Source organism: Bos javanicus, chromosome 25 (genome assembly GCF_032452875.1).
Source record: "Bos javanicus breed banteng chromosome 25, ARS-OSU_banteng_1.0, whole genome shotgun sequence".
NCBI lineage: Eukaryota > Metazoa > Chordata > Mammalia > Artiodactyla > Bovidae > Bos > Bos javanicus.
In genome coordinates, this window is record NC_083892.1 from 39,157,237 (window position 1) to 39,179,122 (window position 21,886).

General features: G+C 63.9%; 1 protein-coding gene across 7 annotated transcripts in view; it reads left to right on the top strand.

Moving 5' to 3' along the window:
• LOC133238790 (monocyte to macrophage differentiation factor 2) overlaps window positions 1-21,200 on the top strand; it is a 120,489-nt gene extending 99,289 nt beyond the window's left edge. For all 7 annotated transcript variants that reach the window (XM_061402272.1, XM_061402273.1, XM_061402274.1 and 4 more), the window contains 13 exons: window positions 1,932-2,164; window positions 3,771-4,403; window positions 5,556-5,593; window positions 10,000-10,160; window positions 12,846-12,958; window positions 13,432-13,669; window positions 14,138-14,310; window positions 17,795-17,945; window positions 18,744-18,934; window positions 19,033-19,384; window positions 20,121-20,260; window positions 20,364-20,503; window positions 20,877-21,200. In XM_061402272.1, the coding sequence (XP_061258256.1) occupies window positions 1,932-2,164; window positions 3,771-4,403; window positions 5,556-5,593; window positions 10,000-10,160; window positions 12,846-12,958; window positions 13,432-13,669; window positions 14,138-14,310; window positions 17,795-17,945; window positions 18,744-18,934; window positions 19,033-19,384; window positions 20,121-20,260; window positions 20,364-20,503; window positions 20,877-20,982 (2,669 nt within the window). In that variant the 3' untranslated portion in view covers window positions 20,983-21,200. The remainder of the gene's footprint in view (window positions 1-1,931; window positions 2,165-3,770; window positions 4,404-5,555; window positions 5,594-9,999; window positions 10,161-12,845; window positions 12,959-13,431; window positions 13,670-14,137; window positions 14,311-17,794; window positions 17,946-18,743; window positions 18,935-19,032; window positions 19,385-20,120; window positions 20,261-20,363; window positions 20,504-20,876) is intronic.
• The last annotated feature ends 686 nt before the right edge of the window (window positions 21,201-21,886 follow it).

Below are 21,886 nucleotides of genomic sequence, written 5' to 3' on the forward strand. Positions count from 1 at the left end.
GGGTACCTCCCTTCCAGAGTCGACCTGTACATTTAAAAAATCTTGTTTAGTTTTTATGAGTGAGTAGACGGTACACACAGCTGCCTATGAAGCGTGTCCTCGTGTGTGCACATGTGATGTTCCGCATGTCCTGGTAGGCCCCCGGGCTCCATCCCCTGACCTATGAGCTGGCTAGTTCTAGAACCTGCTGTGTGCCTCTCTGTCTGCTTTTGCAACAGCTTTGCGTGCACATGGATCCAGCTCCGGGGACGTGCAGGGCGCTTCCCGTGCGGCTGCCGTGGGGACAGGGTCTCCCACCCTCGCGCCGCCCCTCTTCGGGCCTTTCTGCCCACCGCTGGTGCAGCCTGGAGCCCGCCTCCCCTGGGCAGTGGCAGTAGCTCTGTCCTGCCGGGTGAACGGTCCCCATGGAGCTCACAGGGGCCCAGTGCCTGTCCTTGCTTGGTGTCTGCACGCGAGGGTCGTCCTGGCTGTGCCCCCACGGGGTGTGCAGCGTTCGTGTCGGCTCTGCGTGCTGGCCGTGCTGTGTCGGCGGTCCAGCGGCCCTGGCCTCTAGCTGCCCCTGCCTCCCCCCCGACAGCCCTGGCCCTCCCCCTCGGGGGCCCGCGGAGGAGCCCTGGGAGGGCGGCGCTGTTCCGCACTCCAGGCCATTCTGAACGCTGGCGGTGAGAGGCCCTGCTGTGGCCTGAGAGGGGTCATCTGCGGGGGCGGGACCCCAGCTGAGGGTCCGGGTGGCTGGGAGCTGGCACCCACACCTGTCTCCTGCATCCCAGGGGACCCTGGCCCCCGGCGCCCAGGCCTCGTCCTCATCTGAGAGGGAAGGGCGACCCTCTGGGCTCTGTTGCTGCCTGGGAGCCCAGGCTTCTGGAAGGCAGTACTGGGCACGTCCTCTATGGATGGAGGGGGGCCCCGGGCTTGGGCAGCGATGCCCCAGCCGGGACACAGGGCTGAGGGGGCTGCCTCCTCCATGCCTGGCTCCTGCCCCCACCGCGCCCCTCCCCTGGCTCTCTGGCCCAGCTCTGCGGCAGCGGCAGTCCCGGCAGATACTCGCACTGCGGCTGAGCTGAGTGGGCTGAGCGGAGCAGCCTCCCTCCCGCAGCCCCGGCCCCCTGTGGGCTGCAGAGGAGCCGACTTCCCTCTCCTGCTGGAAGCAGGTCCATCTCCCTCCCGCTTGGCTGCCTGCTCCTGGTAAGGCCACGCCCTTGGCCCCCGCTTACCCCCTCCCTTCCCCTGGCAGTGTCTGCTTCTGTTTGGAGTGGTCGTGGGCAGGACGCTGCAGACAGCGGCTGCAGAGGGCTCTCGGAGGGCTCAGAGCAGAAGCCCTGGCCAGCCGGGGACGCGGCTGTGACGGAAGACCAGTTCTGGGTGGCTTCTCAGCTTTCGTGTGGCTTTAGTGTGAAAGAGCGCTTCCCACCCGTAGAGGTCTGTTCAAGGCTTTCCTGGGGTGTGTTGGTGTGTGCACAAGCGGGCACAGCACACCTCTGACCTGCCGTGCTGGAGGCGGCCTGGGAAGGCACGGCTGTACTCCGGGCGGTGGGCTGGGGTGCCGTGGCGAGTTGGCAGCTTCCGCCTTGTGGAACGTGGGGTGGATGAGCGGTTCTCATCTAACCAGCGCACACACGCTCACGCGGGGTGCCAGGGTGGGACGGGTGGATGGGCTGGGCTCGGAGGTGGGCTTGGCATCCCTCAGGGGGTTGACTGCAGTGTGCCGCCAGGCTCCTGGGGGGTGTTTGGGGTTCAAGACGGCTGGGCTGCCTGGCTCTTGGGGGAGCCTCCAAGGTGCCCAGCCTTCCAGGAAGTGGTCAGTGGGCAAAGTCCTGCGGCTCCTTGCAGGCCCGCTGAACGGAGCAGTGACCAGCATGAGGAGTGGCTCCTGTGGCCTGAGCCCGGAACTGGAGCCCGGGCCCTGCTCACCCAACACGGCTGCTTTACAGGGATAAACGCCCAAGCCCGGAGGCTGCAGCGGAGCCGTGCCAAGGGAACCCCGGCCCCGGCCGCAGGGGGCACCCGGAGCCCTCCTCCACCGCGGCTGCGCCGCACAGTCAGCGAGACCAGCCTGAGCTCGGCTTCCACCCGGGACCCTGAGGAGCCTGGCCGGGACGCCATGCGCTGTTCCCTCTACGAGTCACCCCACCTGCTGCTCCTGCAGGGCTACAGCCAGCAGCACGTGAGCCCCTCACTGGGGTGGGGGGCTCTCAGATGGACCGGGGGCGGGGGCGGGTCTCTCAGATGGACCTGGGGGTTGGGGAGCAGGAGGCTCTCAGATGGACTGAGGGGGCCGGGCTCTCAGATGAACTGGGGGGTCGGGGGGCAGGAGGCTCTCAGATGGACCAGGGGGGTGGGCGCAGGGCTCTCAGATGGACCAGGGGGGCTCTCAGATGGACTGGGGGGTCGGGGGGCAGGAGGCTCTCAGATGGACCAGGGGGGTGGGTGCAGGGCTCTCAGATGGACCAGGGGGTTGGAGGGCAGGAGGCTCTCAGATGGACCAGGGGGGCGGGCGCAGGGCTCTCAGATAGACTGGTGGGGCGGGTTCAGTGCTCTCAGATGGACCTGAGGCGGGGGGGTGGGGGGGCAGATGCAGGGCTCTCAGGTGGACCTGGGGGTCGGGAGGCAGGAGGCTCTCAGATGGATCAGGGGGGCTCTCAGGTGGACTGGTGGGGTGGGCGCAGAGCTCTCAGATGGACTGGGGGGCTCTCAGATGGACCGGGGGGTCGGGAGGCAGGAGGCTCTCAGATGGACCGGGGGGGCTCTCAGATGGACCGGGGGGTCGGGAGGCAGGAGGCTCTCAGATGGACCGGGGGGGCTCTCAGATGGACCGAGGGGGGCGGGTGCAGGGCTCTCAGATGGACTGGGGTGGGGGGCAGGTGCAGGGCTCTCAGATGGACCTGGGGGTCGGGAGGCAGGAGGCTCTCAGATGGACTGGCGGGGCTCTCAGATGGACCAGTGGGGTGGGCGCAGGGCTCTCAGATGGACCGGGGTGGGGGCGGGCCTCTCAGATGGACCTGGGGGTCGGGGGGCAGGAGGCTCTCAGATGGACTGGAGGGTGGGCGCAGGGCTCTCAGATGGACCGGCGGGGTGGGTGTGGGGCTCTCAGATGGACCAGGGTGCGGGCACAGGGCTTTCAGATGGACCTGGGGGGTCGAGGGGGCAGGTGCAGGGCTCTCAGACAGACCGGGGGGGCGGGCGCAGGGCTTTCAGATGGACCTGGGGGTCAGGGGGCTGGGGGCTCTCAGGTGCACACCCCCAGCTGGCCTTAGCTGGGGCCGGGGGCTGTGGTGGCCTTGGTCGGTCCTGGACTCTGGAGGAGAGTAGAGACGTCCCTGTTCTCTGCTTCCAGAACATTCTCTGGTGCAGGTTACAGTAGGAGGCAGCAGGGCCGGGAGGGGCCCCTCAGCTCCTCACTGACTGACCCCAGCCGGGGCTCATCTGATCCTGGGCCCCACCCACCTGTCGCTTAGGCCGCTGCCTGCCTGGCTTTGGGGGGGACCTGCTGCCTCCCCGGGGTGGGGGGGTTGGTGGGTCCCAGGGAGTGGTTCCCGTGGGTCGACACCCCCGCCTCCCGTGACCTCGAGTGTGTGCAGGGCCGCCTCCCACATCTCCATTGGAGTCGCCCCTGGAGTCTGGGAGTCGGGGTGGATGCCCAGGGTGGGCAGGCTGGGGGCAGGCCGCAGGTCAGGACGCGCTCCAGGGTGGGCGGCCCGGGCAGCTTAGCTGCCAGGGATGGAGTTGCCGGCGTGGCGGCCAGTCCCTGAGCTCTGGCGTCTGCGTTTCAGGACAGCCTGGTGTATGTGCTCAACCGGGAGCGGCACACGGTGGGCCAGAGGACCCCGTCCAGCAAGCCCAGCATCAGCCTCTCGGCCCCCGACATCCTGCCCCTGCATTGCACCCTGCGCCGGCGCCAGCCCTCGGGCCAGGGCCCAGCGGGGGCCCAGCTGGTGCTGGAGCCGCTGCCCGGGGCGCCCGTTGCCGTCAACTTCGCGGAGGTGGGGGCCCGCCCGGTGGCGCTGCGGCACGGCGACCTGCTGTCCCTGGGCCTCTACTACCTGCTGCTGTTCAAGGACCCGGCGCAGGCCCAGCCGCTGCCCGCCCAGGCCCTGGCCCGCCTCCGGACCGCGCCACAGAGCTGCCGGCTGTGCGGCGCCCTGCTCCGGGCCCGCGGCGCCCCTGCCCCCGCCCGGCCCGCCCTGCCCCGGCCGCGGCCGCTGCAGCTGGAGTTCGAGCCCGACGTGGAGGACACGCTGCTGCAGCGGATCATGACGCTGATCGAGCCGGATGGCGATGACCACAAGCTGACCCCCGCCTTCCTCCTCTGCCTCTGCATCCAGCACTCGGCCACCCGCCTCGAGCCGGGCTCCTTTGGGCAGCTGCTGCTCAAGATAGCCCGGCTGATCCGTGAGACCGTCTGGGTCAGTGGTGGGGCCGGGCCATGTGGTGGAGGGGCCAGGTGCTCAGAGGCCCCGAATCCCACAAGTGACCCTCCTTTCCTGAGTCTGCCCTCTGTCAGACACTGGGTGTAGTCATCTGCTGCTGCTGGATTTCATTCTCACAGCACCCCAACAGCGTGGGTGTCCCGTGTCACAGCTGAGAGCACCGGGGCAGAGAACCGCGTCTCCTGAGCCCGAGCGTGACCCTCGGCTTCCCCCCCAAGCTCATAGGACCAGCCCTGGGCCCCGCCCCCGGGCGGGCGAGGAGCAGGCTTGTGGAGGCGGTGGACCTCCTCTCCTCGGGTCCCGGGCTGGGTGATCCTGAGCTGCTTCCCCGGGGGTGAGAAGCCTCACACGGGTCTGTCTCCAGTCCCCAAGGCTCCTTTGCTTGTTTGTTCATCTGGGGGCATCAGCAGTCCCCCACCCTGCCGCCACCCGGTGCTCACGAGTCTCCTCAGCTCAGGCGCCGGGAGCAACTGAGAGAGCCTGAGCGGGAGTCCATTAGGGCACGCCGGGCCGCCTTGGCTAAAGCGGGAATGATTTCCTTTTTTATTCGTATGTATGTGTGGCCGTCCCCAAGGCGTGTGGGATCTTAGTTCCCAGACCAGGGATCAGAACACGAGCCCCTCTGCCGTGGAAGTGAGGGGCCCTATCCACTGGACTGCCAGGAGAGCCCCAAGAATGATTTCTTGATTAAAAAGGACAGAAAACGTTGGCTAGGCCTGAGTCCCTGTGGGCACGTTGAATTGTATTTGTAGAAACTCAAACCCACAAGCACCTGCTCGTTGTTTCTGGGGACTGGCTTTTAAAAGTGTGACTATGAAGCTTCACCATCAGGGAGTTGCTGGAATCCTTATTCTGAAACTTGTCAAACGTTTGACCTGTCTTTCCTCTTCTCTGCCTGGCCGCTTGTTATGTAAGAGAGCTGGATGTGAAATGTTCCTTCTGTGCTGGGAGGTTTGACCAAATGGGAAGACAGGTTCCCGTGTGGCTCAGAGCAGGTCACCGGGTTCAGGGCGCCCCAGCAGGGAGGCCGTGTGTGCACGTGGGTGGAGCTGCAGTCGGTGGTGGTCTGACTGTCACAGCCATCCTGGCCCGTTTGTCTCATCTTGCTTTCTCCATTTCTGATTGTAGGAGAAAACCAAAGAGCTGGCAGAGAAGCAGGCGCACCTGTAAGTATGGCCCCGTCATTGTACCCTCCCCGCCCCTGGTTCCCCGAGGGGCTCAGACCCAGCTCCCTCCACCCCCACTGGGGCCTGCTCTATGCTTCCATGAACTGTGGTGTTGAAGACTCTTGAGAGTCCCTTGGACTGCAAGGAGGTCCAGCCGGTCCGTCCTAAAGTGTCTTTCTGTTTCTGGGGGGCTCTCTCCACGTCTGCAGTCACCACCTGCAGAACTGTGTGTCGGGGGAGTGTGTGACAGAGTGGGCGCGACCCTCTTGGAAGCTGTCTCCTCACTTGCTCCCGTAACGACTGTGTTAACGTGAACCGGCTTCTTCGGGGAAACGGACACCTCTGGGGTCTAGATGGGGCAGTCGGTCTTGGCTCTCCAACCAGAAGCACTGTATCTACTCTTAATTGATGCTGGAGGAGTTGGGAAAACCATTTGGCATTAGCGGTAAAGATGAGCGGACACTGCAGGGAACTGCCTTCACAAACGCGCCTAAGCCACGGCCACCCGTCCCCTGGAGGAACGTGACGCGTGGCGACAGCAGAGGCTGCGTGTGGTCACCGCACGTCAGGGATGCGGGGCTCCTGAGGCCACAAGTCACACTGCGGTCCACAGGGGTTTGCCTCATCCCCATTCACGTGACAACCTAGACAGCATATTAAAAGGCAGAGACATCACTTTGCTGACAGAGGTCTGTTTAGTCAAAGCTATGGTTTTTCCAGTGGTCATGTATGGATGTGAGAGTTGGACTACAAAGAAAGCTGAGCGCCGAAGAATCAATATTTTTGAACAGTGGTGTTGGAGAAGACTCTTGAGAGTCCCTTGGACTGCAAGGAGATCCAACCAGTCCATCCTAAAGGAAATTGGTCCTGAATGTTCACTGGAAGGACTGATGCTGAGGCTGAAGCTCCAATATTTTGGCCACTTGATTCGAAGAACTGACTCATTAGAAAAGACCCAGATGCTGGAAAAGATTGAAGGCGGGAGGAGAAGGGGACAGCAGAGGATGAGATGGTTGGATGGCATCACTGACGCGATGGACATGAGTTTGAGCACGCTCTGGGAGTTGGTGATGGACAGGGAAGCCTGGTGTGCCACAGTTCATGGGGTCGCAAAGACCTGACTGAGGGACTGACCTGAACTGTTCGTGTGAAGATGTCGAGTGAGGAGGGTTCATTTATAAAGCACACGCATGCTGTCATGCTTGCGGGGTACTGCCCACCTGTGGTAGGTCCTGTAAGGGGAGCAGGAGGAAACATCATTGCCCCCTCCTTCCTACATCGTTGTTGGGGCCTAGAGGGATGGAGCTGGGAGCCGGGGGCTGAGCAGCGAGGCTCCCGCTGGGCTGAGATGAACAGAATCCCCGTGGGGCTTGTGGGCATCCGAGCAGCGCTGGCCCGGACGTGGGATTGCTGGGCCATAAGGAAGCTCGGGTTTATTTTTTTGAGGAACCTCCGTGCTGTGTCCCACAGCGGCTGTGCCAGTTTGCATCCCCACCAGCGGTGCACAAGAGTTCAGTTTCTCCACGTGCTCTGTGACACCCACTGGGTCGGGTCTTTTTAAAAAAAGTACTGATTTATGTGTTTGGCTGCATCAGGGCTCAGTTGCTGCATGCGGGGTCTTCGTTGCATCTGGCGGGATCTTTGGCTGAAGCACACGGATGCCCTGGTTGTGTGCGGGCTCAGTGGTTCTGCGGCAGGTGGGGGTTAGTTCTCTGGCTGGGGGTAGAACCCGTGTCCCCTGCCCTGCAGGGCAGGTTCATGACCGCTGGGCCCCCAGAGGTCCCGTCTCTTGTCTTCCCGCTGCGGACACCTGGCAGGTGTGAGGTGGCTGCGCCCTGTGGTCTGACCCGCGTCTCCCTGGTGGTCAGGGAGGCTGAGGACTTTTCCTGCTCCCGCTGTCGGTCTGCTTGGAGACACACCTGTTCACACCTTTAGCTTGTCTGTAATCAGGTTATTAGGGTTTTTGCTTTTGAACTGTACGGGTTCCTTGTGTGTACTGGTGACCCATCCCATTCAGCGGGCACACGGTTTGTAAATTCTCTCGCCCATCTGTCGGTCGCCTTTTCATTCTGTGAGCAGTCTCCTCTCTGTTGGTCTGACCCCACTGGTCGGTCTCTGCTCCGTGGCCGGTGCCTTTCTGGCCCTGGCCCCACTCAGGCCCTCCTGGACGGTGGGCCAGGCTGCAGCACCTCCGTGGGGCCCCAGAGCACCTCCCGGGCTGGCCGGGGGCACAGACCTCAGCGCCGACCACACCAGGACCCAACACCAGAGCCCCACTGGTGGCCGTGGCTTAGCTGGTGGATTGTTCCTATGTGGAGGCACGTCTGTCCCACTGCGTTCTGGGTGAGATTGAGAAGGGCCATACATGTGGAAACAAAACAGAATTGGGTTCTGACAAGCAGATTAATGGGCTTCCCAGGTGGCTCTAGTGGTAAAGAACCCGCCTGCCAGTGCAGGAGACAAGAGACATGGGTTCGATCCCTGGGTCAGGAAGATCCCCTGGAGGACGGCATGGCCACCCACTCCAGTACTCTTGCCTGGAGAATCCCATGGACAGAGGAGCCTGGCGGGCTGCAGTCCATAAGGTCACACAGAGTAGGGCACGACTGAAGCAGCTTTGGCTGCACAAACAGATTAATCCTTTTTAGTGACATAAAGGTCTATGTAGTCAGTGCTATGGTTTTGCGGTAGTCACGTATGGATGTGAGAGTTGAACCATAAAGAAGGCTGAGCATCAAAGAATTGATGCTTTTGAACTGTGGTGTTGAAGACCCTTGAGAGTCTCTTGGATTGCCGGATCAAACCAGTCAATCATGAAGGAGATCAACCCTGAATACTCACTAGAAGGACTGAAGCTGAAGCTCCAGTACTTTGGCCACCTGCTGTGAAGAGCCAACTCACTGGAAAAGACCTGAGGAAGATTGAAGGCGGGAGGAGAAGGGGCCGACAGAGGAGGAGATGGTTGGATGGCATCACCGACTCGACGGACACGAGTTTGAGCAAAGTCCGGGAGAGGTGAAGGACAGGGAGGCCTGCTGTGCTGCAGTCCATGCACACAGCCCTGAGCAGCTGAGCAGCAGCCACGACACGGCACTCCATGCCTGCGCACAGACGTGTGCGTGACTCAGACCAGCGAGGAGGACGGGGGAGAAGCCAGATCAGCAGGAAGAACAAGGAGAGGTGGATGTGGGAAAGGGCGCCCCGGGCCCAGGCCAGCTGCTCAGAGGGGACCCAGCCCTCCTGACGCTTCCTGGCCGGGCCTGTGGTCTGACCCCCAGCACCCCCAGCATGACGGTCACCACGACAGCCTGAGTCTGCGAGCTGCTCTGGGTTCCTGGAAGCCCCCCGGCAGGACGAAGGGCCGGGGTTGCCTGTCTTTGCATGATGTCTGCCGCGCCTGCCTTGCCCCTGGGATCCCGCCAGTGAGAGGCGTAGCTGCGCTCGCCCGTGGCAGACCCAGGGGACCTCCAGGGGGCTTGCTTTGTTTGTCCGCGGATCCCTGCTCGCCTGTGGGAGCCTCGGCAGGTGTGGTCAGGGAACCAGTGTAGGATGCTCTTGGGACACACGTCTCCCAGCCGGGCTTGCTGCAGGGGAGGAGCCAGACAGAGACACAGGGCTGCTGTTCACACGAGGGGCCACGGGGGCTGGTGAGGACAGCACGGGAGCGTCTGTCACAGCGCCGGCGACCCAGACCCCAGGTCCCGGCTCTGGAGATGCAGAAGGAAGGGCCTGAGATGGACGGAAGCCGCCTGACCGCGGAGGCAGGGGGCCCCACGGTCCACAGTGTCCCTGGGGAAGGGAGAGGTGCTGGGTCCCTCCGCCTGGGGACCGGCCCCCAGGAGAGTGATGGGACCCTGCTCTCTGCCTGGGGGCCCCACCTGCGCTGGCTCCCAGGGGACACGAGTGGCTCTGCCCGAGCTGAGCCGTGTGTCAGCGACCTGCAGCCAGTGGTGTTTCCTGATGGTTAAATCTTCCAGTGACACCTGTGACCCGTCCTCCCGACCCGTTGACTCCCCACCGTCTTCCCTGTCCTGCCGCGCTTAGCCGACCCTGTCTGCCCACCGCCGAGCAGTTATGTCATCGTTTCCTGTTAGTTCCGCTATTAGCTTAGAACACGGGGCTCCTCTCTGGCTCCTTAAGACCAGGGGTGACCCCTGCTGCTTGTCTGATCAGTCGCAGCCCCCCTCCCCACGTGACCTAATTTTGAGAGAAGGTGTGAAGACGGCGAATCCACCAGAGGCCTTTGCTCTGGGGCCGCAGGCGCTCCTCCCCTGAGGTTTGTGGGCGACGCGTCTCTTGCCATTAGGGGTCTCAGTCTAACTGCCCAGCCTGACGCGGGGCGCTGGCGGGGTGTGGCGGCCCTGGGGGGGCCAGCCTCCCGGTGACCCTGGGTGTCTGTCCGGCAGCCCCGAGCCGCCATCCGCGGCCAGCTTCTCCTTGGCCGGCCTGGCCCCCGACCTGCAGCACATCCTCTTCTGGATGTCCAACTCGGTGGAGCTGCTCTACTTCGTCCAGCAGAGGTGCCCGCTCTACATGCAGAGCCTGGAGGAGGAGCTGGACGTCACAGGTGAGCTGTGTGCCGGCCCCCGCCACGCAGCCCCACTGGGCTCTGCTGTGGGACAGGGCCTCGCCACATGTCCCTCCCCGGGCACTGCCCTCTGCCAGCCACGGCCCCTCCTACACGCGGCAGAGTTTCAGAGAGAGGCGTGCTACCTGCGAGAGAGATGAGCGTGTGATGGGAAACTTGGAGACTGAAACTTGAAACTGTGCGTCGGAGAATTGATGAAACTCATGTGAAGTGCTGAAGACGCTCAGTGAAAAAGGGGCTCCGAGGGGGGCCGTATGGGAGGGCTCCCCGACCCCACCCAACCCCCAGACTCTGGACGCTGTGTTCACGGGTGAGTCCCACCAGCACCCCTTCCTGTCCGATCATCTCGGACATCGTGTCCTGCAGAGGGATCCCGAGTCCGGCTGACGTTCATAGGGGCAGCGGGGTCGGGGGTGGGGGCACTCCGCCCCCTCTGCTCTCAGGAGGGAGTTATTTTTGGTTCAAGACCCAGATGTGTAGCCCAGTTAACGCTGGGAGAGGCGGTCCAGTCTCTGCCTACCCTGGGGACCGGGGCAGCCACAGCAGGGCCTGAGCCCCGGAAACACGGCTTGGGGGCATCCGGGCTGCAGAACGCGGGGAGCACTACCAGCCCGGCGCCGAGGGCAGGTTGAGGACATGCCGGCCGCCTGCCTTCCAGCAGGAAGTGTCTGTGGGAAGAGCGCTAGGGCAGGATGTCACGTCCTGAGCGCTGGAGAGAGCTTTTCTTCCCCAAACACCCTTTTCTGCCTGAAGCTCTTACCCAGAAAGCCTGTTTGTGTGGGCAGATAAAACGTTAGCTCCTCTGGGGGTGTTTATGTTAGTCATTTAAAGTTCTCCTGTGAGGCTTGGAGGCTCTGCCTCAGATCTGAGATGTGGGGGGTGTCCTCAGGGCCCAGGGGCTCAGGACGCGGTTGATGGCGGCCAGGGCTCCTGGCCCTCCGACAGGCTCGTGGGGGCGTCGGCTTAGTCGAAAGCCCCGGCAGAGCCTGCGCTGTGGGTAGAGGGGCTTCGGGGGGTTCCTGGGCATCTGCTGGGGCCGCCCCAGGGTTGTGCTCTTGTCCTCAGCCCTGCCTCTCCATCGGGTCCTCTCACCAGAGCCCTGGTGCCCACGCAGGGGTGTAGGTCCGCCTTCTCAGACTAGGGGCGGCATCCGAGGCTGCAGGACGCAGGCCTGGGGCCCTCAAATCGCCCCACTGGCTTCTCCCCCGAAGCCCAGTTCAGTTCAGTCACTCAGTCGTGTCCGACTCTTTGTCACCCCATGGCCTGCAGCATGGCAGGCCTCCCTGTCCATCACCAACTCCCAGAGTCCACCCAAACCCGTGTCCATAGAGCCGGTGATGCCATCCAGCCATCTCATCCTGTGTCGTCCCCTTCTCCTGCCTTCAGTCTCTCCCAGCATCGGGGTCTTTTCCAGTGAGGCAGCTCTTCGCGTCAGGCAGCCAGAGTATTGACGTTTCAGGCCCTCCCTGAACCCTCCCTGGCCCTCTCCGTTTCAAGCCCAGGGAGGCTCTCAAATAAGACCTTGCAGGCCAGGCTCTGGGATGGGCCCTGGGGGCCCTGCAGGCCTCTGGCTTCCTGGTCGGGTGGGTTCTTGGAGCCCGAGCCCTTGATGGCGTGGTCTGCTGGGCGGGTCTCTGATGGACTCACACCACTTGCTCTCTGTTTGACTGGCGGCCCCAGCCCTGTACTCCCGGGGGCCCAGCTTAGGGCTCAAGTTGATTGCTGGACCCCCTCCCGCCCTGAGAGGAGATTGCCAGACTTGGGTTCACGCTGTGCGCTAATTAGAAGGTAGAAGGCGGTGCAGGGCACAGCGGGAGGACAGCCGTGCGGGTGGCCTCCTGTCCTCGTAGAGAGAAACGGGCTGAGCGTGCAGACTGGGGTGGGGTCCTGTCTGGCCCTCTCTGCCCCCAGGGCACCGGGCACTGTGCACCCTCGTCTGAAAGGCCCCTCAGGTGGCCCCACCCTTTGGGGCCTCTGCTTTGGGGGACCCCATGGCCAGTCTGGCTCTTGGCTCTACCGGAGCCCCTCCCAGGGGGAGTTGCCTGGAACCCTCAAACCCCCACCCTGGCCACTGCCCAGCCTGGAAGCCCTGCCCACCACCCGCCTGCTGCCCACTGGACCCGAGCCCTGAGGTGCCGAGGGCCCGGGGCCTCTGCCCCGTGCTGGGGCAGTGCAGCTCCTGTGGGGTGACCGGGGTGCTGGGGGCCAGCGGCGCACAGGGGCCCCATGGGCTCGTCTTGGAACACGTCACCACTGTCCCGAATGACGGCCTCCGGAGGAGTGTTGGCCATGCCCTCTGACCCGGGTCCCAGTGAGAAGTGACAGGGGCCGGATCTGTGGTCACGGGTGCTGGGTCCTGACTGAGTCCTGAATCGACCTGTTCGCGGGTGCCTGCTGCGCCGACAGTGGCTCAGCGTCCACGGGCGGGAGGCCTGGGGCTTGGGTCCCGGCCCTCAGCCAGCTCCTCCGGACGCTGGGGCCCGGGAGAGGTGGGCCGCCCCGTGGCTTTGGGTTATCTCGTTCTCCAAGCCCAAGAGGAGGCGTTGGGCGGAACACTCAGGCCACGGGAGGTTCCGGAAGGTTCCCGTCGGCGTCCCCGCACCCCCACCCCACCCACCCCCCCCCCCCCCCCCCCGCCCCGGTGACAGTGCCGCTCTCCCGCAGGCTCCAAGGAGTCCCTGTTCTCCTGCGCCCTCACGGCCAGCGAGGAGGCCATGGCGGTGCTGGAGGAGGTTGTCCTGTACGCCTTCCAGCAGTGCGTCTACTACGTCTCCAAGGTACCGCGCCACGTGTGCCTGGGGCCTGAGCGCCGGCCCTCCGGCCCCAGCCTTGGCCCCTCCGTCCCCCCGGCCCCACCCTCTGTTCCCCCGCCCTCGGTCCTCCATCCCCCCATCCCCGGCCCCTCCAGCCCCCAAATCCCTGGCCTCAGCCCCTCCAGCCCCCTGGCCCTGCCCTCTGTCCCCCGACCTTCAGGCACCCCGGCCCCACCCTCTGTTCCTCCGGCCCCGGCCGCTCTGTCCCCTCGCTCGCTGTCCCTCCCGTAGCCTGAGCCCTCTGTTTCGCTGCTCTGGGAAACAGCGGCCCCACCCGTCCCGGCCCCTTTGCCAGGCCCTCCACCGCCCGTGCCGTCTGCGCCTCTGCGGGGAGCTCTCCTGAGCCTCCGCACCCCTGCGGCTCCTGTGGGGCTGACACGTGGTGTTGGCGGGCGGGCCTGGGGCCTCTGCCGGCAGCGCTTTCCTCTGGCCCCCAGGCCCTGTACGTGTGCCTCCCTGCCCTGCTGGAGTGCCCCCCGTTCCAGTCGGAGCGCCGGGAGAGCTGGAGCGCGGGGCCCCCGCTGCCCGAGGAGCTGCGCCGCGTGGTGGCCGTGTACCAGGCCGCCCTGGACCTGCTGCGGCGGCTGCACGTGCACCCCGAGGTCGCCGCGCAGGTGCTGGCCTACCTCTTCTTCTTCTCCGGCACGCTGCTGCTCAACCAGCTGCTGGACAAGGGTGAGGGCGGGCGCACCCCTGGCGCCGTGCGTGTCCTCAGGGGAGGCCGTCGTGCTGTGTGGGGCCCGGGCAGGCACCCGGCAGCGTGTGCAGGGGGCCCTCTGGCCTTTCCTGGGTCCTGCTTTCCCCACTCTGCCCCAGGCCCCTGGGAGGAGGGAACAGGCTCAGGGAACTGGCGTGACCTTTGACCCGGCCTCACTGGCGCCCAGATCTCCTCCATAACCTGGCCCAGGCTCAGGGCCGCCAGGATCTCTGGCCGAGGCAGCACTGGGGCATGGGGCCGGGCGAGTGGGGCCGGCCCACGGGTTCTCCTCCCGCCTCCCCCAGGGGTCTGGAAGCAGGTGGAGAAGCTGGGAAAGTGATGGAAGGTCTCCTGACTGTCCAGAGGCCTGGGGCGCTGCCGGGCTTGTCTCCCTTGGGGGTGCCCTGCGAGGGCTCCACATCACCCTCCCTCCATCTCTCCCCCAGGCCCCTCTTTGAGCTGCTTCCACTGGCCCAGGGGTGTCCAGGCCTGCGCCCGCCTGCAGCAGCTCCTGGAGTGGATCAGGAGCGCCGGCTTCGGAGAGGCGGGGGAGCGCTTCTTCCGGAAGCTTTCCTGCACTCTCAACCTGCTGGCCACGCCCAGTGCCCAGCTCATCCAGGTGAGAGGGGCTGGGGGGCGTTGGTTGCTCCGGGCTCAGCAGCTCGAAGTCCCTGCGGGCAGGCGAAGCGTGCCTCAAGCCTGTCCGACTGTTCGGGACCCCACGGACCGTAGCCCACCAGGCTCCTGTCCATGGGGATTCTCCAGGCAGGAAACCTGGAGTGCGTTGCGCACCCTCCTCCAGCTGCAGCCCCTGGTCCCCAGCTTTTACCCTGCAGGCAGGGTGACGGCCCAGCACGTCCGTGTCTCGTCCCTGACCTACAGCAGTGGCACGGGGGCCCTGCTGGCAGGTGGAGGTGAGGGACCCCGCGGTGGGGCGGTCACGCCGGTCACCTGGTCACCTGGTAGCCCCATCTAAGCTCATGAGTCCTTAAATCTGGGAAAATGTTTGTAAACGATGTGACCGACAAGGGCTTCATTTCCAAAATCTACAAACAAGTCATAAAGCTCAGTATCAAAAAATAGCCCGATCAAAAATACACAGAAGACCTAAATAGACAGTTCTCCAAAAAAGACATACAGATGGCCAAAAGGCACATGAAAAAATACTCGACGTTGCTAATTATTAGCGAAATGCAAATCAGAACTACAGAGTGGCATCGCCTCACACCTGTCGGGACGGCCGTTGCTAAAAAGCCCAAACCTAAGAAAAGCTGGCGTGGGCGTAGAGGAAAGGGAGCCCCTGTGCTGGCGCAGCCACTGTGGAGAACAGGGTGGAGAATCCTCAAAAGTTAAAAATAGAGTTGCCATATGATTCAGCACTTAATCCATATGGTAGCAACGTAATGTTAAAAATCCTTCAAGCTAGACTTCAACAGCCCTGAGAACTTCCAGATGTTCAAGCCAGGTTTAGAAAAGGCAAAGGAACCAGAGTTGCCAATATCTGTTGGATCATAGAAAAAGTGAGGGAATTCCAGAAAAACATCTGCTTCATTGACTGTGCTAAATAAAGTCTTTGACTGGGTGGATCACAACAAACCGGAAAATTCTGAAAGAGATGGGAATACCGACCACCTGACCTGCCTCCTGAGAAATCTGTAAGCAGGTCAAGAAGCAACAGTTAGAACTGGACATAGAACAACAGACTGGTTTGAAATTAACTGGAGGGCTTTAAGGCTGTATATCGCGTCCCTCTGCTTATTTAGCTTGTGTGCAGACATCATGCAAAATGCCAGGCTGGCTGAATCACAAGCTGGAATTAAGATTGCTGGGAGAAATAACCAACAACCTCAGATATACAGATGATACCACTCTAATGGCAGAAAGTGAAGAACTAAAGAGCCTCTTGAAGGTGAAAGAGGAGAGTAAAAAACTTGGCTTAAAACTCAACATTCAAAAAACTAAGATTATGGCATCCCTTCATGGCAGATAGATGGGCAAAAAGTGGAAATAGTGGCAGATTTTCTTGGCCTCCAAAAGCACTGTGGATGGTGACTGCAGCCACGAAATTAAAAGATGCTTGCTCTTAGGAAGAAAAGCTATGGCAAACCTAGACAGCATATTAAGAAGCAAAGACATCACTTTGCCAGCTGGAGGTCCATAGAGTCAAACCTCCGGTCTTTCTAGTAGTCATGTATGAATATGAGAGTTGGGCCATAGAGGTTTAGTGTTGAAGAATTGATGACTTTGAATTGTGGTGCTGGAGAACTCTTAATTCAGAAAGACGCACGCACCTCAGTGCTCACAGCAGCACTGTTTACAACCTCCAAGACACGGGAGCAACCCGCGTGTCCACAGACAGGAATGGGCAAAGGAGGCGCGGCCCCTGTGTACAGCTGGGTACCACTGAGCCATTCGGAAGGATGGAATAATGGTATTTGCAGCAACGTGGGGACAGCCAGAGAGTATCACACTAGGCAAGTCGGAAAGAGAAGCACAGATGCCACGCGATACCACCTGTGTGCAGGATCTAAAGTAAGATGTGAAGGAAGGAACTTACAAAGCAGAAGCAGGCTTGCAGACGTAGAAAGCTAACTTATGGTCACCAGAGGGGAAAGGGAAGACGAGATGAAGTGGGATTTGGGATTAACAGATGCAAACGACTCTACACGAAACGGAAACAGGGATTCTCCGTGCAGCGCAAGGAGCCACACTGAGTACCCTGCAATAAACCGTGATGCAAGAGAGTCTGAAAGTCACAGCTGGATGATTCTGTATGTATAAAATTACTTTATACCAGCAATTAACAGAGCACTGTAAATCAACTATACTTCCATAAAAGGAAGAAAAGGAGGCGGAAGAGTGGGTCAGAGAAACAGGAGAGGAGGCGGCGGCAGACGGGCCATGGCGTGCAGCGGCCTCCGGGATTCAGGAGCAGCCCTCGGCCGGAGTGGGTCCTGCCCTGGAGCCTCCGGGGAACACAGCCCCCGACCCTCCGTCTAGCCCTGTGTGAACCATGTGGGTGTTTGACCCCGAGACCTGTGAGACGGCTTGTTCTCGCCGCCACGTTCAAGCTCGTTTGCTGCAACAGCAGCCGGAGACAAGGATGCCAGCTCGCCCGCCCGCCCCCGTCACTTGCGCCGTGACACGGTCGTCACTGGGTGGGGTGAGGCCGCCAGGCCCTTTCCTGCTGGGCAGCAGGCAGCCCCGTGGACTTTCTCCTTGCCACCCACAGTCCTGCCCCGGGCTGTCACTCACCGCCCAGCACCGTCGTTTGCCACCCTCGAGACAGGCTGTTTAGGGAGAAGAAGCTTGTTTAAAAAACCGTCGACATTCTCGTAAAAAGGAGGCAGAGTATCTGTAACATAATGACCGGATGCTGTAAATGGGAGAACAGAAAGAATTCTTGGAAGTTAAAACTGCGACATCAGAGATGCAAAGTTCGGTAGCAGAGTTGGAAGTTGAAGTTGGGGAATTTCCCAGAAAGCAGAGCCCGTGAGATGGGAAGGAGGTGCCTGGCCGTCGGGCGACCGTTGACTCCCTCCCTGGAGAAGCAGCCGAGGCCTCGCTGGGTGCGGTGAAGAAGGGGCCGACCCCCCACCACAGCTCAGGACCCCCGTGACCCCGCCCAGGCCTCTGATGTTGGCAGGGAAGTGAAGCAAAAAAGGGAGAGAGGAGGAAGGTAAAGGGCAGTCAGTGACACCTGCTTCCTAGCAGCAGGAGGCCAGAGAGGCAGAGCGAAGGGGCCAAGACCTGCACCGACATGCCCCCGCGGGCTCCCAGGGAGGAGCCCGCTTCTCAGGAGCGGACACATAGCTGCCACCCAGGTTCCCCACCAGGGCCTCCCGCCTGGAGTCCTGAGCCCTGGTGGCTGGAGGGCGCTCTCCCACCCCGGGCCCCCGGGTCCCCCGGAAGCTCCCCTCACAGAAGGCAGGGGCGGTCTGAGCGTTCCCAGGAGCCCTCCCTGGTCCCCGTCACAGCCAGAGCCGGTCCCCTTGCAGACCTCACTCTCCGCCTGGCCCCTGGGGGCTCCCCAGAAGGCAGGCCGGCCCCCCTTGCGTGGGGTGGGCTCCGCGCCCTTTGACCAGGAGCGCTTCTTGTCGCAGATGAGCTGGGCGAGCCTGCGGGCCGCGTTCCCCGCCCTGAGCCCCGCGCAGCTGCACCGGCTGCTGACTCAGTACCAGCTGGCCTCGGCCATGGGCCCCATGAGCGCCTGGGAGCCGGGTGCCCAGGACGGCCCTGCCGCCTTCAAGTCAGGTGAGGCCCCTCCGTGGGGGCGCTGGGAGCTGGGGCATCGCCCGTGGGCTCCTGGACGCCCCAGTCCCTGGGTAGGGGCAGGGCAGGACCCCCGAGGAGGAAGGTGGCCCAGGGCTGGGGCTCCCCTTGGCCCCCGAGGTCCGGGCTCGGTAACGGGTCCCCGCTCCCCCTTGGGGCCTCGCCCAGCACTCAGCCACCAGGGAGGGGGCAGGCTGTCCACACTGGGCAGCTCGACACAGTGCGGTTCTGGGCACACCTGCCGTGCCCACACGCTCGTGCACACGGGAACAGACGCACATACATGCACGCGCTCTTCACGAGTTAGCCGAGCCCCTCGCGTCGTGAGCAGTGTGTGACACAGAGACGGACAGTGAAGGGTGGGGGTGCAGACAGAAGGGGCTTCGCCCCATCTCCCCCTTATCACCTGGGCTTGGGCTCTGGACAGTACCCCCTTGAACTGGGTCATGTCGAGGGCCTGCGGCGGGGGGGGCTCTGTCTGGGGGTCAGAGCACCATTCCCAGTGCGGAGGCCAGCAGGCAGGTGGGCCGTGCCCCACGGGTGACAGTGTAGGGTGCAGTCAGTGTGGCTGTGGGCACCCCCAGTGTGGGCACGTGCTGGGCCGGGGGCGTCTGGGAGGGCGTGGGGCGCACGTTCCCCCTGGCGGAGCTCGGGTCATCCCGGTGGCCCTTGGGGCTGGGCCGGCCTGGGTCCCGCCCCCGGGTCCCTGGGGTCTGGTGGTGGCGGGCGGGTTGTAGGCAGCGCCTCCTGGCTGAGGTCACAGCCCCTTGCCCCCACCAGAGGAGGTCCTGGAGTCCTACGAAAACCCCCCGCCCATTGTCTTGCCGAGCGAGGGCTTCCAAGTGGATCTGGACACAGAGTGCCCGGACGACCGTGTCTACCAGCACCTCCTCTACATCCGCCACTTCCTGTGTGGCCTGCGGAGCCAGCCCGGCCCCAGTGGAGCGCCCACCCGGCCTGAGGGCCTCCAGGTGCCGGGGACGCAGCAGCGGGGCGCCCGCGGCTCGGGGGGCCCCTCTGTTTCCCTCTCAGGTCCACCGCTCGGGGCTGAATTCTCTTGTCTCCCCAGGGCCTACACCATGCCAGTCCCGAGGGCCACCCTGAGGCCCAGAGCTGCCCCCTGGCTTCCAGGGACCCCACAGGGGGAGCCCAGGAGACCGGCCTGGAGCACCCTGTCTCTTCCGTGGGGGGTCCCTGGGCACAGGGCGTCTCAGGAAGGCCGCCCGGCTGCCCGAGCCGTGGGGGCCTCCAGGCCGTGGACCCGCATGGGGACCCGTCGTGCCTGCTCACACCCCCAGGCACACCGCTGGGCCTGGACCCCGCGGCTCCCGACTGGCCCGAAGGCAGCAGTGCCTGCGGGAGGGCGCTCCCGGAAGGGCGGAGGACGGGGCCCGGCGGCCCGCGGGGCGCCTCCCGGGAAGGTGAGCCCACCAGCCTGCCCTGCGCCCCGGCGGTTCCCTCAGGGTCCTTCCCCCGCGGAGTCGGGCGGCATGTTTGGCTGGGCTGTCAGCGTCGCCCCTGAGCGCCTGTCACCCTGGAGCACAAGATGGGCCCTAGGGTGGGGGGGCCGGAGAGGGCGCTCGGGCAGTGTGGTGGAACGGACGACTGCTGGTGTGCGTTCAGCCCCCGAGCTGGTGCGAGGCCCGCGGGTCGGGAGGACGCGGGAGGCGGAGCCCTGGGTGCTGGCCGGGCTGCTGGCCGGGCCGAGGGCGCTGAGGGGCAGCCTCGGCGAGTCCTCCGTGTGCAGCCGAGCTGGGTGGGTGCCCCGCGAGCAGGGTCACCGGGACGGGTGCGCCTGAGGCAGGACACCGCTCAGGTGCACAGCACGGCTGGCCCCGTGGGGAGGACCGGACATCCGGGTGGGGAGCAGCAGGGCCCCAGCTCGGGGCGGGCAGACGGGGCTCACCGCTGAGGGGGGTGAGGCTGGGGAGGAAGGCGGGTGAGAACGCGCAGAGCCCCTGCTCAGCCTCCTGAGGGGTGGAGTCCTGCGGCAGCACCAGGCGGCTGGCCTGCCCCCGTCCCCCAGACGGCCCCAGCGGGTCTCCCCTGGACCTTTGGGAGCAAGTGTCCTCTGCAGCAGCTGAGCCGGACGTGGAGTCTGGACAGAGGCCTGAGTGGCCGCCCCTCACCCGCCCGCCGCACTTTCTGGTTCTACAGGAGACTGTGCGGCCCCGGAGGACGAGCCCCCTCCGGCCCCGTCCAGCCACAGCTCCAGCACCGATGACTTCTGCTACATGTTCGTGGTGGAGCTGGAGCGTGGCCCCTCGGGGCTGGGCATGGGCCTCATTGACGGGATGGTGAGTGGCTGCCCTGGGCCCGGCTGGGGAGGTATGGAGGTGCCGGTGCTGGGGCCCCGCGGGCGAGGGCCCACGGAGCCCTGAGGCTGCTCCTCTCCTGCAGCACACGCCCCTGGGCGCCCCTGGGCTCTACATCCAGACCCTGCTCCCGGGCAGCCCCGCCGCAGCCGACGGGCGGCTGGCGCTGGGAGACCGCATCCTGGAGGTGAACGGCAGCAGCCTGGCAGGCGTCAGCTACCCGAGGTACCCGCCCCGCGCCCCGCCCCGGGGGACGAGCCTGGCTGCCGCCTCAAAGCCCAGCAGTGGGCCCTGTCACTGCCCGTTTTGGAGATGAGCAAGTGCAGCGCAGTGTCGCCTCCTGCCCTTCCTTCCCTCACTCACCCTGATGCCACCGCAGTCCCCACCCAGGGGCTCAGGTGCCTTGGGCTCCAGAGTGGCAGCGGGTGCCCTGGCTCTCTGATCCTGAAGCTCCGTCCCACTCGGGGGGCTCAGGGTTACTGCCTCTGATTGTCCCCTTGGGACAGCAGTCAGGGGGAGGCTGCCCCCCGCTGGACCAGCGCCCAGTCCTCACTGGGCGGGCTCGTCTACACCGGCCGCGTCCCTTGGCTGCTTTCAGGGCGGTGGATCTGATCCGACACGGGGGCAAGAAGATGCGGTTTCTGGTTGCCAAGTCTGACGTGGAGACAGCCAGGAAGGTCCGCTTTCGCACACCGCCCCCCTAGGCACCCTGCGCGGGGGGCCGCCCGCCTGCCCCTGGGTCCCGCGGGCACATCTCTCCTGCCAGGCTGTTCCTCGCGGGTGCACCCCCAGCAGGACACCTGCAGTCCCTGCGTGTACGTTCTATTTATATGACAGACAACGTTGTGATTGTTACAGAGCTTTTATGTTTGAAGGTTTTAATGGAAAAATATAGATTCAATAAACTATCTTTCATATTCCAGAGGGTGGCAGGGCATGGCATCTAGGGGGCACCATGCTGGTTCCCAGAGGGGCCATGGGGGCTCCCGGATCTGCTCCCGTCCCCACCAGCGTGGGAGACTGGTGACAACACGGGATCCCCGGGGTGGTGGGATGGCTCTAACTCTGCATCTGCCTTCCCCCTGCCCCAGACGAGGAGCCGGCCATGCCAGGCAGCCCCCTGCCATGGAGGGAGAGTGCGAGAGCCGCCCACCCCTCAGAGTGGGCTTTGCGCTCGGGGTGCCGCGATCAGCACGGTCCTGAAGAGATGGTCTAGAAACCTCGGGAGGCTATAAAGCGGGAATCTTGACCCACTCTGGGTGCCCAGGCCTCCCCAGGCCTCACACCCCTCTCCTGGCATCCGCCCGGTGTCTGGCCCGCCTCCTGCCCCAGCAGCGGGGCTGCATACAGGTCAGTGCTGGTGTCAAGGTGAGGCGCTGACCGTCTTCAGGTTCGGCTGCGTCCTCACTGGGCTCAGAGCCTGGGGTCGGGCTCTGGGCTCGTGTCCTCTGACGGGCACGCAGACTCGGGACGAGGGGTCCTGGCCAGTCCACTGCAGACACACCACCTACGTGGAAAGGAGTCTCCTGCAGGGAGCAGCAGCCCAGCCAGTCCCAGGTGGGTCCCAGGCCCCGGGCCTCAAGTGCCACGAACTCCCTGCCGCACCCG